The sequence below is a fragment of the Cupressus sempervirens genome, chromosome 7 (assembly GCF_028749045.1).
Source record: "Cupressus sempervirens isolate cs-2001-9-10 chromosome 7, ASM2874904v1, whole genome shotgun sequence".
Taxonomy (NCBI): domain Eukaryota; kingdom Viridiplantae; phylum Streptophyta; class Pinopsida; order Cupressales; family Cupressaceae; genus Cupressus; species Cupressus sempervirens.
Window position 1 is genome coordinate 756,331,101 of NC_143124.1, and position 17,253 is coordinate 756,348,353.

General features: G+C 34.3%; 1 protein-coding gene across 9 annotated transcripts in view; it reads left to right on the top strand.

Annotated features, from left to right (window-relative positions):
- The first annotated feature begins 5,747 nt into the window (after positions 1–5,747).
- LOC149549482 (early meiotic induction protein 1) overlaps positions 5,748–17,253 on the top strand; it is a 134,383-nt gene continuing 122,877 nt past the window's right edge. For 2 of the 9 annotated variants that reach the window (XM_089792853.1, XM_089792852.1), the window contains exons 1-2: positions 5,757–5,987; positions 6,240–6,358. In XM_089792853.1, the coding sequence (XP_089648979.1) occupies positions 5,897–5,987; positions 6,240–6,358 (210 nt within the window). In that variant the 5' untranslated portion in view covers positions 5,757–5,896. Of the gene's footprint in view, positions 5,988–6,239; positions 6,359–6,744; positions 6,922–11,031; positions 11,420–17,253 lie in introns of those variants that run through there. The other 7 variants (XM_089792851.1, XM_089792856.1, XM_089792848.1 and 4 more) reach the window with 6 other exon arrangements.

Sequence of the window (17,253 nt, forward strand, 5' to 3'; positions counted from 1 at the left end):
AGGTTCTATCTCCTTCATATTCATTGTTGTGCTACCAAATAAGTATAACATTCCTTTACATTTAACCGCCTAAATTAACATTTATTTATTCTAATTTATCTCTTTAGATAAATTATGTAGGTTAATTTATGTAGAATTAGTAAAACTACCTGATTGATTTTTAAAAAAATCCTCAACATTTATGTTAAAATATATAATTAGGCTTTCTTCATCACATCTTCTTCACATTCTAGCTATGATTCTAAATTTAAACATAACATGCATGGTCTATAAAAATATACATTATTAGTGTTTTTTTTTGTGTGTGGAATATACTTATTTTTCATGGTTTAAACCTAAATGGTCATTTTTTCCAAATCCAAAATAAAAAATGTGTTTTTGTGGTGACTGACCAGGGAATTACTATACATACTTCATAATTCTTTGGGGTTCGAGCCATATTGTACATACTGCAAATTGACATTATCTTAGGCTGATTATATTGTGAAGGTTTTGTAATGTTTCTCTATGGAGAATGCTAAAGTTTTCTGCACACCTTTACCTAGTCATTTGATGTTGACCAAGAAGATGTGTCCAAAGACACAAGAAGAGGAGGATAAGATGTCCAAGTTACCTTATGCTTCACCTATAGGAAGCTTGATGTATGCTATGGTATGTATGAGGCTAGATATTGCACATGCAATGGGAGTCATTAGTAGGTATATGAGTCATCCCAGAATTGAGCATTGGAATGCAGTAAAATGGATTCTTAGATATTTGAGAGGAACATCCAGTAAGTGTCTACATTTTGGGGGCTCTAATACTGATTTACATGGATATGTTGACTTAGATTTGGTTGGGGATATTGATACTAGGAAGAGTACTACATGTTATGTATTTACTATTGGTGGGGTAGCAGTGAGATGGGTTTCTTGATTGCAGAAGGTTAATGCTTTATCCACTATAGAGGAAGAGTATGTTGCTACAATGATAGCCAAGGAAATGATATGGCTTCATTCTTCATGGAAGAATTGGGACACCCATAGAGGGATAATTATTTATTTACAGATAGCCAGAGTGCCATTCATCTTGCAATTTTTTTTGCTTTGCATTCAAAGACAAAACACATTCAGTTGCAATATCATTTGATTCAGTCAGTTTTGGATGATGGACAATTAAAGTTGGACAAGATAAATACAGATGACAATCTAATAGATATGTTTACCAAGGTAGTGACAAGGGAGAAGTTGAACTCCTTCAGTTGGTCTTCTAGACTGAATATAATAAAAGAACAACAAAGCCTAGGGTGGTTTGATCTAGTGGGAGCCCTATGTGGTAGCAATGTTGCTACATGATTAGTCTCCAAGTGGGAGATTGTTATTTAGTGTGGAGCTTGATTAGTCCCCAAGTGGGAGATTATTAGTTTATGGTGATTGATCAAGGAAGTACTGTACATACTTCATAATTCTTTGGGGTTCAGGAATTTCAGGCCCTATTTTATCGAGAATTTTGGGCTGACATGTTGTAATTAATTATAACCGTAAAGCAAAAAAAAACTTGTATAAAAGAGCCTAGGGTTAGGGTTTTTTCATAATGTGCCATGCGATAATTTTTTCTTGTAGTGGTATTGACCTGTAAGGGATTATGGATTGTAATCAGGTTGTAATCACTGGATCATAATAATATTGGACTTGTTGTTTGGTGGGCGTAGCCCAGGGATTAGGTGAACCGTGTTAAATCTTGGTGTCTTGTGTTCTCTTTTGTGTGATTCAATATTTTTGATATAAACAATATATTTGCATGTAATTGTTATTTTTGTTTGTGGTTTAATCCTAACAAACAAAAGTTTTAGTTAACAAAGGTTTTAGTTTGTTTCAAATTCAAAACAAAATGTATATATGTCATCAAACATTTGATGCTTAAAACACCCTAACCAACCCCCAAAAATTAAAAAGCCCACCATTTACAAAATTATATATGTTGTTAGAATTTAGATAAAACCTAATACAATTGAACATAACCCTCTAATAAAGATAAATGTATCTGTAGACACCTAAATTTGATTACACTGCTTTGGTAATCTAATTTAGCCATCTCTAAAGGCATCATTAGTTAAATTCTTATTTAATTAATCCTTTGCCATCCCTAGTTGATTAATTTAATTAATCATCTATAGTCCTAATTGATAAATCAAATAATCTATTATTTATCAATTAAATCCTTTTCTCCTATCTAATTCCAAAAATCCCCATTTATTAAATAAATCTATTTGATAAATGAAATCCTCAAATTCAAAAACCCCTAACCTATCTCTAATCCTCCATTTAGCCCAATCCACCCCATCCACCCATACTAACCAAGCTTAGCCACTAACTCACCCACCCTCATTAATGCCATCCACTTGCACATCTCTAACATCCCTAATCTAATCCTAAACCCAAGCCTAATCCACCCCCTAATGTTGTCACATTCCCTAAACAAGTTTAAGACTTTCCTAAACCAAATCAAAGTCTCCCCTCAAAAATTCCAACCACCAAGTCATGAGTGCTCTTACAAACCATAAAAGACTCTTACAAGCCCACTCATGACTCTTACATCCATCTTCCACACTCTTCCCTCTTCCACACTCATTCCCCTTACATCTCTCTTACATACTCAACCCCACTCATCATGCCTTTAACCAACCCTTTACCCTACCCTCTCACACTCATCCTCCTTGTGACAAGTGTCACCTTCCCATTGGTGCTAAACAAGCACAATCCATGTGCTCTCCTTTGAGTGCATCCTAGCCCTCCTTAAGCCTTCATCCATCCTTGCATCTAAGCCCTCCATCCCTCTACCCCTTAGCCTATAAATTGAATCCCATCCCAAGCCATTTAATCAACAATCTTTGAGCTAAAGTTACCATGCCCTTTTGAGAGCCAAAAGCCATCAACCATACCCTTATGATGCCAAATTGAGAGCTCACAAGGCTACCAATTTGCCATTACCCATCCACCATTGAAGCAACTTTGAGCATCTTGAGCATACATCCCCAATTTACACATAGACACATCTCAAAAACAAGAGAACAAATCTCATTGAGAGAGCCTATCCATGGCTCACATTCTCATTTGAGTTTGTCTTCTCTTTGTCTCTTTTATATGCTATGTTAGTTTAATGTGTAAATGCTTTTATTAGATTAGTATTTCTAGCACATTAGATTAGTGTATACAGTATCAACCATAGAAATCACTTGGGGAAGCAACATAACAAAAGACTTTAATTGTTGTATGCTCACATATGCCTTCTATTAAATTGCTCAATTCACAATGTCCCTCTTTACTACACTGTAAAGAGGATTAATGCATGGGTCCCAAGAAAAAGGTTTAAGCTCTATATTTTAGAAAGAGGAGGTCCCATGAGCAAAATTTTATTTGGCTACGAGATTATTTGGAATCATCTACTTCAAAATAGAAGCTCCTACTTTTTATTGTTGCATATTTAATACAAAAGCTCCATGATGGGTCTTACGCTCTACTTTTGAGGTGAATGATGGTCTCATGAGCTAAATTTTGTTTGGCTACATGGTTATTTATCTTGTGTTCCCATACAACTGTTTGAGTATATTTTGTGCTTAAATTCAAGCAATTAAGTGTTCCCATGGAAATTTTAAAGTGTTTAAAAATGACAATTTAAAATCTTTTGCTATTTTAGCAGAGTAACTATTACTTAGCAATTAAAAATAAGCTACAAGAAAAGAGGAGGGGTTAAAAACAAGAAGTGGTTGCTTATTGCCAAAATCACCACATGGTTCCACAAATTTTTTCCCTCATTTAAAAAAAGATTGTATTTCTTATTTTTTGTGCAAAGTATTATTCAATTGTTTAATTCAAATTTTAGGTTTTCTACTTAAAAATATGCAACAAAATATATATTCACAGGGCCACCAACTCCATAGTTATTGCCTAAAAAAGTTGAGCAATCACTGCCAGCCAAAATAAGTAAAGTAATGACATGGGAACACTCTTACCCCATTTCCCTATGCGGTTGCTTAAGAGTAAATTCTGCTTAAATTTAAGCAGTGGAAGTGTTCCCATGCACCTATTTAATTAGAGAAAAATTATAAATAAAAAGCTTTTCCTATTTAAGTGGAGCAACTATTGCTTAAAAATGAAAGATAAGTTGGGAAAAGGGGTGGGTTGAAATAAGTAGCAACTGCCTATTGAGAAAAAGTAACACAAAATCACACCTGGCTCCACAAAATGATTTCCATTTTAATTTTTCTTTCACTTTTTCTTTCTATATTTTATTTTTAAAACTAATTATCACCAATTTCATTCAAACATACTATTTATGATGGTTGCTAAATAAAATAAGCACCAAAATTCAATGCTCATGGGGCCACCAACTCCACAATATGCTCCTACATTTTAGTGTTGTATATTTAACTGTGTTAGATGTGATAAAGGGGCGTCCCACAAACTTATGAGTGCTTTTTTCCACTTGTCAATGTGAAGAAAAATATACTCCACGAGACCACCAACTTCCTTAAATGTAAGTGTTTAAACTTTTAAGCTAAACAAAACTACAAAACTCATGGGACCGCCATCTTTATAATATTCTTAAAAATTAGGAAGTGACTCTAGCTCTATTTATTAGGGAATCCCCATAGGACCGCAGCCTAAGTTGGTGAAAAAGGGGATGAGGCTAGAAATTACCACATTACCTTAGGAATAGTTTTTGCCACTTGTCAAACATTTAATTTTAGATTTCTCTTAAAAGAAATTTGGAGGGAAAATGCTTGTTTTACTTATTTTTTATGGGCAAAGTACAAAATACAAAGTTTTTGTGTTTATGAGACCACTATCTTCTTTAATTTTTGGAGTTTATATGTTAAAGTTGAACTTGAGTACATAGTTTAGAGAACCCCTAGCCTTAAAATATTCATAAAAAATAACAAACAATTCCCACTCTATTTTTTAGGAAATCACCTTCCATGGGACCCCAACCTAACTATATTACGCTAAAAAACTAATCTAAGTTGCTATTTTGATTGAATAAAGAAAAAAAGTTTGAATATTACAAATTTTATGATTGCATGTTCATTTTTGCATCATACTCTATGACCCATAATCACAATGAAAGAATATCATACTCTATGACCCATAATCACGATGAAAGAGTGCAAGAAAAGAGAAAATAGGTGAATGACAAAACAAGACATTATTAAAAGAAAGAAAGATATACAGAAACCTTCATGCACGAGAAGCAAATGAAGAAAATCTGAAAAACTAAAAGAAAAAATAAATAAATCAAGAAATCTTAGAAAAAGAACAACTCAAAAAAACACCTAAAAAATATGATTAAATTTTTTTTCTTCAAAATGTAAGAAAACACCAATCAAAAAAGGAAAGGAAATGGGAGTTTTATAGTCCACCATCTATGCCATATTTTTTTAGTTGATTTATGTTGAAGTGATATGAGACTTCTTTGTACTCTTTTTTGAAAGACACTTGCATACGCAAATTGACAACAAATAAATAAAAAATAGGAACATAACAAAATAAATTCAAAGATAAATGAGCTAAGAAGAAATTATAAGAAAAAATAAAATAAATTTAAACACTTGAAAATGATAGAAGTAAATAAAAAATAATAATCTAAATGAATAGAAAAGAACATCAAAATCAACATAAACCAGAAACGATATCAATAAACAAGAATATAAAAAACAAAAAATATTATATATATATATATATGACGCAATAATTAGGCTTGTAGGCGTAACTAATTTAGGAAAGTCATTAGTAAATTGTTATTTTCCTTCAACAAGAAGACCGTTCAGTGAGTCTCTATCAATTGCTACTCAAACATGTTGAATAAAATTCAAACAACATTTTAAATCGTATTCACTGAGCTTTATTCGTGTTCAAGCATGGCGGCAGACGACGAAGGATTGGTTTCTTCGGTACCCAAAAGAAACCTTTCCTGCACTGAACGTTTCGACGAACTATGGTTTTGTTACTGTAATTTATTTTCCCTTTCTTTTAAACATTAAGAAAGTAAATTTAGGGTTCGAATTTAGTTTTCCTATTGCTATTTGTTGTGGCAAAGAAAAAGAATGGTAGATATAGCCAGTGGATGGTTTTGTTTGCATCTCTAGAAATGTGTATGGCAATTGTTTGACAAAATGCTTCAGTAATTTGAATGAGAAATATCGGGTATAGAGTTTCTGGAAAATTACGAATCTAAATTTTACAATTGAATGTTGTTGACAGCTCCTGTTTATCAGATGAAACAATATTATAGGTATGGAACATTTGACACCTGCTTTGAGAAATGGAGTGCTGTCTTTGATTGCCTTCGTCTCAAAACGAAGCCTAAACATGAAGTGCAAGTAAGTTTTTTTATGCTTCTTGCAATAACTTCCTTTATTATAACGTTCTAGTCTCTTATACCCAATGCTTTTGTGTGTACTATTTATTTCTGCATGCATACTAGGCACCTTTAGTTTATGAATTAGTTTGTTCTTTCTTTTCCCTTTTCCTAGACCTGATATTATGTATTCCATAATTATACGAATAGACAGAAACCTGACGAAATAAAATTTTTATGTAAGAGGTAAGACTAATATCAATAGGGAGTTGATACATTGTTCACACTTCTATTAAGGTTGCTTAACTTTCCACCAAAAGATTTACATCAAAGTACAAGTTATAGGGCTGAGAGTCAGGCTTTTTAGAGCTCACCCAGATAGCCTAATCAAGTTGCTTTCCTCTGTAGCTTCACACCATGGAGCGATTGAATCTTTTCCAGCATATATATGATGTCCATATGGAGTTGTATAGAAATGGATGCGGTGAATTTTCTAAATCATTGATACAAATACTGCTAGATACGTCAAATGTAACAATATACTTGTTCTCAATTATTCATGGCAATGCTAAAAATTATTAAATACAGCAAGATACATCAAATTTTAAAATATACATATTATCAATTACTTACATAGTTCCATGGAGTTTCCTAATAGGGGAGGCGGGGATGTGGGGATGGGGGACCAAGGGCTTAAGTTTTGGGATGGCTGAGGGGATGATTGGGGTAGTGGAGCTGTTATACAAATTGAGGCTAATTGAAATTTAAGGCAAAATCTGCAAGTTAACATCTGTGTGAGTAACCAATGACAGGCAAACTCATTTTCTAGGGTTAAAGGTTGCAAAGGCAAACTCATTTTTTAGAGTTAAAGGTTACAACTAGTATGTAATGGCATGTGCCATATAGAAAGCAACCTAGCGGTGCCCCCCATGGAGGTGGCAGAAGTGGTGGTTCTGTGAGGTGATGGTTTGCTCAAGTCCCGAAGTCCCAGAAATGTCCCATACAGGGGATGCAGGTTTTGTTATATGTACTTTGGTTTTAATAGTTTTAATTGGTGTTTCTCCACGTTTGGAGAGTGGGAAGATGCACGAATGTGGGGACAGGTTAATGGAATGGTAAAATTCTATCCAAACTTTTGGATGGCAGGGTCAGTGCAGAGGGTTGTTATTAAAATAATTTAAACTAACAAGAAGCAGCTGAGATTTTTAAAAATTAAATATAATGTGTTACATTTGCAATGATAATCCTGTCTCTTTTCAAGATTTTAGGGGTTATAGCATATTTTTAATAAAAGGATTACCTTTTAAATTGATATGCACCAAATAAAGCAGGTTATCCAATACAGAGAAAAGGAGACATCCCCTCCAAGTCCCCAAGTCTCTGGGAATTTTGTTTCATGATTTCAGTTTATAATATTTGTTTTGTGTCTTAGTGATTAAAATAAACTCTTTATTTTATATTTTGCTATTTTTGAAACTCTTTTCATAACCCCCAAACCAATTACAGCACTTGATTGTCTGGTATTGTAACCAAAACATATTGGATATGAACTAAGCATGGGCTATAAATGGGTATGGTATTTGAGTGTGGTATTGGTATCTGGCGTCTGTTATGCAGGTACGTTTAACTGGCAGGAGAGGAAAAGTATCTGGTAACTATGCATCCAACATCAATGTATACACTTAGTATGACTAGAGATGCTTAGCTAAATTATGAAACAAATCAACAATATAAGTGCAGGAAACAATTCTTGAACAAGGAAAGGCTAATCTAATTTCAAATCGCCAAATCAAAACCAGTGAGGATGGAACGTAATTCTGGGCCAAAGTAGATGAACAAGCATAGAAAACCTCGTTTATTGACCAATATTAAAAATGATAAGATATGAGATAAAGGAGTGGTAACCAAGCAAGAACTTAATAGAAAATGGCTTCAAACGTACTAAGGATCAATCTTGCAAAGGAGAACAAATGTGACAGGATCAAGATAGACATACACTGATGTAACCTAATAATTAATGAAAGAGGGAAAGAAAGACAACAACAATCTCCAAAGATGACCAATGCTAAGATATGTACACATGGGCAAGGAAGTAGCACATACACAATTATAAGGAAATAAAAAATAAGAGAAGTAGAGCAATTAATAGAAATGCTAAACCAACCAAGAAGGATTTTTACTATGCAGCCTGAAATAGCAGAACAGTTGTCCTAAGCTTCAGAGGAAATATCCTAATCTGTTGTGATTGCTGGAACTTGGAGTGATCTAGCTGTGACCTAATGTGAAAATGTGCCTAAGTAGAACCCTCAAGTGATTGTGGCTATGAGAATAATAAATTAACCGAGCCAAAGCTTAAGGAATAAATTGCTAGTGACCTGACTGAGGCAAAGTAGCTAGGATGATAACAGAAGCTTGGAAAGGAGGATCCAAAATTACCAAATTTAAATTATAGGTGATTTATAATAGAGCTCATGGCATCTCCAGGGCCTTCCACAACGGTTAGAAGCAGGGATTTGCTTGGAATACCTCAGTGTAATGAACAAGAGAAGTATTCTGTCTCTTTTGAAATAATCGTAAATACTTCACCCAAAAATAGAGCTATCTCACAAACTTTTGTATAGCCTTGTAAAAATCAGGACAACCCTTTAGGTTGGAATAAAAAAGGAACAGAATTGTCTAGGATGAAGACAAAGAAACACAGCTTAAGAAGTATGTAACTAAGGATGGACATTGGACATACATGGCTAAATATGAGCAGCAAGATTGGAATTGACTGAGCAAAATCTGAGCAAGTCTGACTCTGTTGAGCATAACAAGTTGAATAGATGAAGGTGATGAAAGGCACAAACAACAAAGTAGAAGATACTCTACTCCTGTAAAATGCACATTTATAGCTGGATCTCATCGGACCTCAAATACGTTACTGTAGTACATGGTCTAACCGTATCGTGTTTTGGGAATCCAAACTAATTGGACAGAGAAGAAGGCCTGAAGATTGAGGGAGAGGGCCTTTGGCTACTCAAAAAACGGGAGAGAGAGAGAAAACCAAAACCAATACTAGAAGGTGATCAAATGATGTTGATAACTCATTTTGCAATAAGCAGAAGTAATGTTGACATATATCTTTCGACCCATGTCTCTGGGTTTTGGTGATATACTGCTTTCTTGTAATGTTCCCATTTTCGACCCTTCCCGAACATCAGATATTTTCTAGGGATTGGCCTATCAACGGGGTTGTGTAGGCCAATGAGACAGATCGGAAACTCATCCAGGGATTGCAGATTTACATTGGACATCTTCTAACTGCATTTTAGGAGTGTGTCTGACATCGCCAGGGGTCAGAGATAGTTTCCTAAATTTTAGGAGGGGGCCTAATTTTTTGGAGGAGAATGGCAAAAGGCTTTGCGAGCTGTTTTGGATGATTGGAGATAGTTTCCTAGATTTTAGAGGGGATCCCCATTTTTAGGAGGCTTTACAAGCCATTTTAGATATGCAGACACGGTTTCCTATTTCTTAGGAGAATCCCTATTTTCTATTTTTTAAGAGACATAGAAATGATCTAGGTGTTATGACCCATTCTAGATGATTTGAGATAGTTTTCTATTTTTAGGAGATTCACAGTGGCCCTGCTATGTTTGAACATCACTCGGGGACCAGGTGCAACATCAGTTTTCAGTTGGAAAGGTCAGATGATGGTTCCAGAATAAAAAGAAAAAGATTATTTCTATAGCTGACTTTAATATTTTAAATTTAATAAATTAAAGTTACTTTATAAAGTAACTTTAAAATAAAGTGACTTCATTAAAAGTCATAAATGGGAAAAATATGGACGCCCAAGGAGGAATCTGAAGAATATTTAACAAAGTGGGAAGAACTTTAAATTGAGTAGAAAAAATTAAAATGTTGCAACCCTAATTAGGGTGCCCATGTTGAGGACATAAAAAGAGAAAAGTGAATTTATTTGGCACTATTGGGAAATTATTTTGGAGAGTTCATCTTTGGCACTCCAGAGCTCTCACAGTTGGGGTTTGACAGGACCAGAAATATTTGAGAAGACAAAAATCTTCACTGATCTAGGTGTGAAAGATCACCCAAGGACATAATATGCTGGTGGCTTCAAATCAGAGGTTGCATATGAGCTTCAATTCAGATATTGGTGAATTAATTTCAGAATTCACTTTGTGCTTCAATAATCAGTTTGACAAAGTTTCAAATCTAAGATGAGTAAGAGCATAGATTTCAGGGAGCATAATCAGTTGAAGAAATCTATTTGCAGTCGCTACAGAAGTTTAATGTACATCTACAAACAGCCACACCAAACTACCTGCAAGTATAATCATTTTAGGAGGTGACTTTGTGGTTTTCAGAACATATACAGATCAGAATTGCTTCTGTTACTTCAGATCGTACTGATTTATCTAAATCATCCTATCTATCAGAAAATTATTCATTATTCCGATTGGGTGTTGAAGATGGTATGTTCAGTTTTCAATTATTGCAAATAAAACCCTACTTCAGTATTTCTAGAATATATATCATTGGCTGTCACTGATGTTTGGGCCTGTTATTGGGTTCCTTGAAATGAAATTGAATTTGGTTTTTTTTTTGCTTTGTGTTCGGAATTATTAATTCATAGCATTTTTTCTTGAGCATTTACATTGCAAATAATCTTTTTAGAAAACTTGTGAAACTCAGGAAAAGGAAAAAATCAGAAATCAGAAAGTCTTCAGAAAAAATAAGTATTTTGCCATTTCAAATCAGTCGGGGAGCATTACTTTTCTGTTACTGCATCTGGTTATGATCCCTACTCTTCCAATAAACCAGTCATCATTCTAGATTCCTGCCATCTAACTCCATTCCTATCACGTGAGGTCATCCCATCTTCTAAGGTCATCCACAGGCATTCTTATTTACAAGATCCCTTACTTGTGGTTGACAGCTGAATGGAAGATCATGAATGCTTGGATGTGGAGGTCTAATAGTTTGTAGCTTGTAGGGACATATCAAAATATGGGATTGTTTTGTAAAAATACTTCATTTTGAATTTAACCTCTGGAAGGATTAAAGTGATTACTACGTCAAATGGCAGTGTTGTATTAATTGTTTACCTAACTGGAGACTGTTCAAGATTATACCTTGAGTTTGAATTTCAGACTTATGGCATGCCTTGACAAGCAGGACTTAAACGCATTGAAGTACCACAACAACTAGATACAACAAAGATTGAAGAACAATAGCAGATTAAGATTCAATCGATAGATGATTAAACAAAACATAAGCTAACATTAGGAAGAAGTCAGAAAATGGTGCAAAGCATGGCATGCCAAATGTAAAATTGAGCAACAATAATGGTGATGGAGATTAGCCTATGTAAAGTATAGTATCCTCTACAAAAGGGACAGAAGAAAGAATGGCATCAAAAGCTTCAAACAGAATAAGAAAACAATGTTGTGATTGTCACTAGACTCCACTCACTTTAATGATGCCAATCTCACACAATACTTTAGTTCAATCCAAAATAATTTGCATCTTGATAGCATTAATCGGCTACTAATTCCATTAACTAACACAAGCATTCCTAATTCTGTTTTATTTATTTTGATCTAAGTAACAACAGTTCAACAAATTTATATTATATGCTAGGTACACACTATATAATTTGATAGCTAATATTGATTGACATTAGATTTAATGTGTGTAGCTGTTTCTGTTAAGTGCTAATATCGTTGAAATAGGGTAAGTTTCCACTTTACTTTACAAGTAGAAACTGCTAGGTGTCAAAACGACTACCAAATGTTCTCACTTGGGGGTTTACCTTTTCACTTTTACTATTAAAAGTTTAAGTTAAATAAGAAAATTTAGTTAATAATTATTATAACTTTAAACAGTTAACTTATGATTAGAAGCTTATTTAAATTCTTCTTCTCAAACAAATTATACTGTTGAATTTGTTTCAAAAATTTACAAGAACTAGAGCACAATGAAATGGACTAAGTATTGCCCCTTGGAAGTATCAGGCTTTGGTACCTTTTTCACAATACCTCCATTATCAAATTAGTACACCTATGATTTTGACTCTTTGATAAATCTATAGAATACTTTCACCCGTGATACAATGCTACACCTTTGCTGTTGAGAAACACTAACCAAACCTTTCCCAATGTCATACCACTACAATTTAGTTTTAACTGGAATTTGCATAGGCCTGATGCTATACTCTGTTTTGGTTTCACTTTACATTCTGTTGGCAGTGAACCTTTTTATATTCGGGGCTTGGATATTCAGGTAGTTAGCCTACCAACAATACCCTTTGTTTAGGTAATTAGCCTTGTTGTAATAAATCACCTATTCCATGCCACCTTAATCGATGTTGTTATACATTTCATGAGAATTAACTTCTTTGTGGTTTTTCCCAAATTGGGTTTTCCACATATAAATTTGGTGATCATTGTGTCAATGTACTTGTGCTATTAATGCTTATCTTTTGATGGTGTATTGTTGTGCTTTAACCAAAAGTTTTAAGTAGCAGTGGATGCATGTAAAGTGTATTGACAATTGGAAAAGTTTTCTTGGTTGTGCGGGAATGACTCACCCCACTCTTAGTTATTCAGCCTATTCAACAATAGGTATCAGAACTTGGTTCCTTGGTTTGGAGCTTAACCGCTTGATGCAGATCTGGTGGCACACATATTGAATATCCCTATGTTTGATGGATCAGATTACAGTTCATGGAAAGAATAGATGAAACAATACCTGGTATCGGTTGGAAGTTACAAAACTTGGAAGCATGTTGATACATCGTATGTGTTCCCTCCAAATAGCTTGTAGACAACATATGAGATTGAAGCATAAGAGGGAAATGAGAAGGCAAGGAATGCTATTACTAGTGCTTTATCTAAATTAGAACTCTTTAAAGTTATTTCTTTTAAGATTGCTTATGAAGTATGAGAAAAGTTAAAATAGATCTATGAAGGAAATCCAAATGTAAAATTATCTAGGAAGTTGACTACTAAGAAACATTATGAGAATCTTAAAATGGAAGGTGGTGAAGGTATCAAGAGTTACTTTTAGAGAGTTGAGAGTGCAGTTAATGAAATCAAGGATCAAGGTGACAATATAACCAATGAAGACTTTATGGAGAAGATCTTGATGACATTACCTGACAATTACAATGATAAGGTTTCGACTATTGAAGAAGTGTATGATGCACAAACATTTACCAAAGAACAATCTGATAAGGTTTCGACTATTGAAGAAGTGTATGATGCACAAACACTTACCAAAGAACAATCGATTGGTATTTTGTTGGCTTTTGAGCTTGAGAAAATCTAGCACCAACAAGAGAAAATTTGAGACAACTTTCAAAGGAGCAAATGGTGAGGAAGAACTCGAGGATGATGAAGATGAAGAAGAATTTGAAGCTAATTTTGCAAGAAGGTTGAGGAAAGTTACCAAAAAATACAAAGCTATGTTATCTGTAAATTGCTTTAGGTGTGGTAACATTGGTCATTTGGCTACTACATGTTCGGAAAGGGGTCCTAGACAAAAGTTTGAAGGAGTCAATAAAAAGGCTTATTATGTGAATGAGGATGCCAGTATTTCGGATTATGAGTCGGATGGTGAAGATTGTCTATTTTTTGTTGAAGTAGAGGAAGACACTAAGCTAAAATTTACATTTATGATATTTGTGCTAAGGCAAATGATGTTGAAACTATTAGAAGGAATAAGAATGAGTGGCTGATTGATAGTGGTTGTTCTCATCATATGATTGGAGATAAATGTCAATGTTATTGTAGCTATGGTTAGATTCCTTTAAGCCGACATAGTTAACGTAAAGGTTGTAATAATATAATTGTTGTGATAAAATAATTATATTGATTATTGTGGTTGATAATATAATAATTCTATCAATAATATAATTATTATATTATTGTGAGATAATATTTTTATATTATGTGATTATATTAATTGGGGGCCCAAACTTTAGAAGGGTGGCTTCCCTTTAATCCCATTTGAGTGGTATAAAGGAAGATTAATCTTCCTCCCTTAAAGATAGAAGATATGGAATAAAATTCTGCAATGTTCAAAACATGAAGTTTGCTGGGGGGTGAGGATAAGAGCTTATCGTCTATGGTTGGGAAGGCAATAGATTTGATGGTTTACCTGCGGTTAATGAGCACTACCATGTTGATTGGATTCCCTACCAGGCTTGTGAGGTTTCAGAACTCGTTTATTAGCTAGATCATGAACAAGATGATCATCATTTGCTGGGAAATAATCAGAAAGCTCAAATTTGACTTCAATGCAAATTGTCGGGTATATTAAGGTTTTCTTTCTGAAGGGGCACTTGTTCAATTGACAGAGCCACATTTAATCACGAAATAAAAGGTTCCTAGATTTCTGATTTTGTGAGGAATCATGGCAAATCGCCAACATTGGACGATAAGTCACTGTTGGAGACCATGTAACTTTTACCGTTATAACTCTTGCCGACATGTTGAGTACAAAATGGGTTATTCTTGCGACTCTAGATGAAGGTATTGGATAAGGAATATGCATTAGAGATCAATGATCAACTATATCCATGACAAGCCAATAGAATTGAGCTGGAAGGCAACTCCATCTATGGTTATAGTAATTCTTAATTGCTAAAAGGAAAAGACAAAAATGGATGTGCATATGGTTTGAATTTGGATGTGCAAATTTTAGTTTGTTGTTCAGCATTAGAATAGTGGGGGATGCATATTCACAATGATTATCTAGAAACAACCACTGTGGACAATGATGAGAAATCATTGAGGGAATATTGGTTTGTCATTGCCATGTCATTCGAATAATATATCATTATGCAAGCACAATGCATATTATTATATTAGGGAATAAAATTTATTTCCCGCAAAAGCAATAAATATTAATAGCACTTTTAATGTTTGGTCATTGTGGAGATTATATTTGCTGAAGTGTATATATATTTCAAAGTCTTCTTCAAGCAAAATGATTGTCTTTGTGAAAGCACCAGTAGTAGCATGAACTCTAAGACTCCATGGAATGCTTGGTTCTTTTGGTCGTCCAAGTAAGGCATCACTACAAACTAAATGCGAAATTGAGTAGTGATCGAGTCCTCACCATACCAAGGAGTGCGTGTATTTATCATTGTAGGTGTAAGGAGATTTGCAACATAGTTTCAAAAATATGTCTGAACAAAATAGTACATGTACACAAGGTGTAAAGACCTTTGGTAGCACACAGGGTTATCCTATAATCATTCACTGTATTAGAGTGGGTAACATATCTTTGTAACAAGTAGGAAGATTGAACTTTGTATTCTGGCCTCTAATTCTAGCCTTTGTAGTACTCTTGTTTTTTATGTTGCTTTTCCGCATTAAACACTCCATTGTCCATGGATTGACTCTGCCATAGTATATGGACACGAGAAATCAAACATAAGCTTTGAGAAAGTAGTGTGCCTATTAATTAATCCTCTTGTTGTGATTTATTGTATTCTTATTGGCATGGTATAAAATAAGGTCTTGGTCCCCTAAACACTTCTATAAATTGAAGAATACAAAAGAAGAGAGTTTTGTTTTGGTCAAGTAACATTACTGTACATGTGGATTAAGAGTTTCATCCCAACCTGCAGTTTGACAATTACTAGAGAAGGAATCGTGTTTGGAAAAGCACATTTGAAAATAAAATTTTATTCGCAATTATCAGATTGGTTCACATTGGCAACATTTGTGATATTCACTAGCTGCGTTTCAGAGAAGACAGAACTATTAATACAAAAAAGACTAGATGCTAACAATAGCATACCAGACATTTGGCTAATATGATTTGTTGAGCATGTGTTAGTTGGGTCAGTGTGCATTCAATTTTTGCAAACTGGAGCTCCAAGAACTTGTGCTTAAAGTTTCTTATTTACTTGTGATTGATATTGTGGAAGTCTAGCTCGAGTTTGACTCTTGGAGGATAACAAGAGAATTACAAAAAGTAGTCGTGAAAGCTTAAGGAATCAAAGTTTTCATTTCTGTGGGCTCATCCATTTGTATAGGCCTGCGTGCAATTTTCACTTTAGTAACAAACATTAGCCTTTTTTACACTGTGTAGTGTCTTTACGCTTTTGAAGACCATTTGTTCCCATAATACTGAATAACATATTTTAATGCACATGAAGTTGGTTTTTGTCATGCCTATGCTCCTAGGAGAAATACTCTACCTGGGATTTTGTAGCAAACATCCACTTATAGCAAAAGCCAAGCTGTGAATTTAATCATCAACAAGAGTACATATTATATTCCAACCTATATAGGTATGTGAGATCGAATGTTTGTGATGTTGGTTGACATGATATGTGAGGCTGAGATTGTTGGCTTGCCTGCATTAGAATGTGAAGGAATGTGTTGAGACCGTTGAGATATGGTTGTTGCAGTACACTTTGGGAGTGTGACTATGTTATCCTTAGTACCTGACCTCACTGCCCCACATGCATTTGTGACTATTGCCGTGACTGTGGCTGAATCTACACTAGATTTGTCTGTTCCTACTGCTTGAACGTGTCTGTGTTTATCACTTTGCATTTGTTGTTAGAAGGTTTATTACATCCCAATTTTTGACCAAATTTAAAATATAGCCGCTGAGGTTCACATGAAGTCAGTTGGTAGTTTAATTTGTTATGATCCTGTGAAAATGGTAAGATGGTCGTTATAATTTCAAATGAAGATAACATGATAGTTGATCATTAATCACGAATTCATGGAATTGAGAAGATGGTTAACTGTTGTGATTATTTATAATTAAATAATTTATTATGATAATATAATTTAACTATGGAGAATTTCCTTGTAGGAAGCATGTCGAAGGGGTGGAAGCATTGTCAGAAAAGAATTGGGCAGGAGCATCACCATCACTGGGCAAATG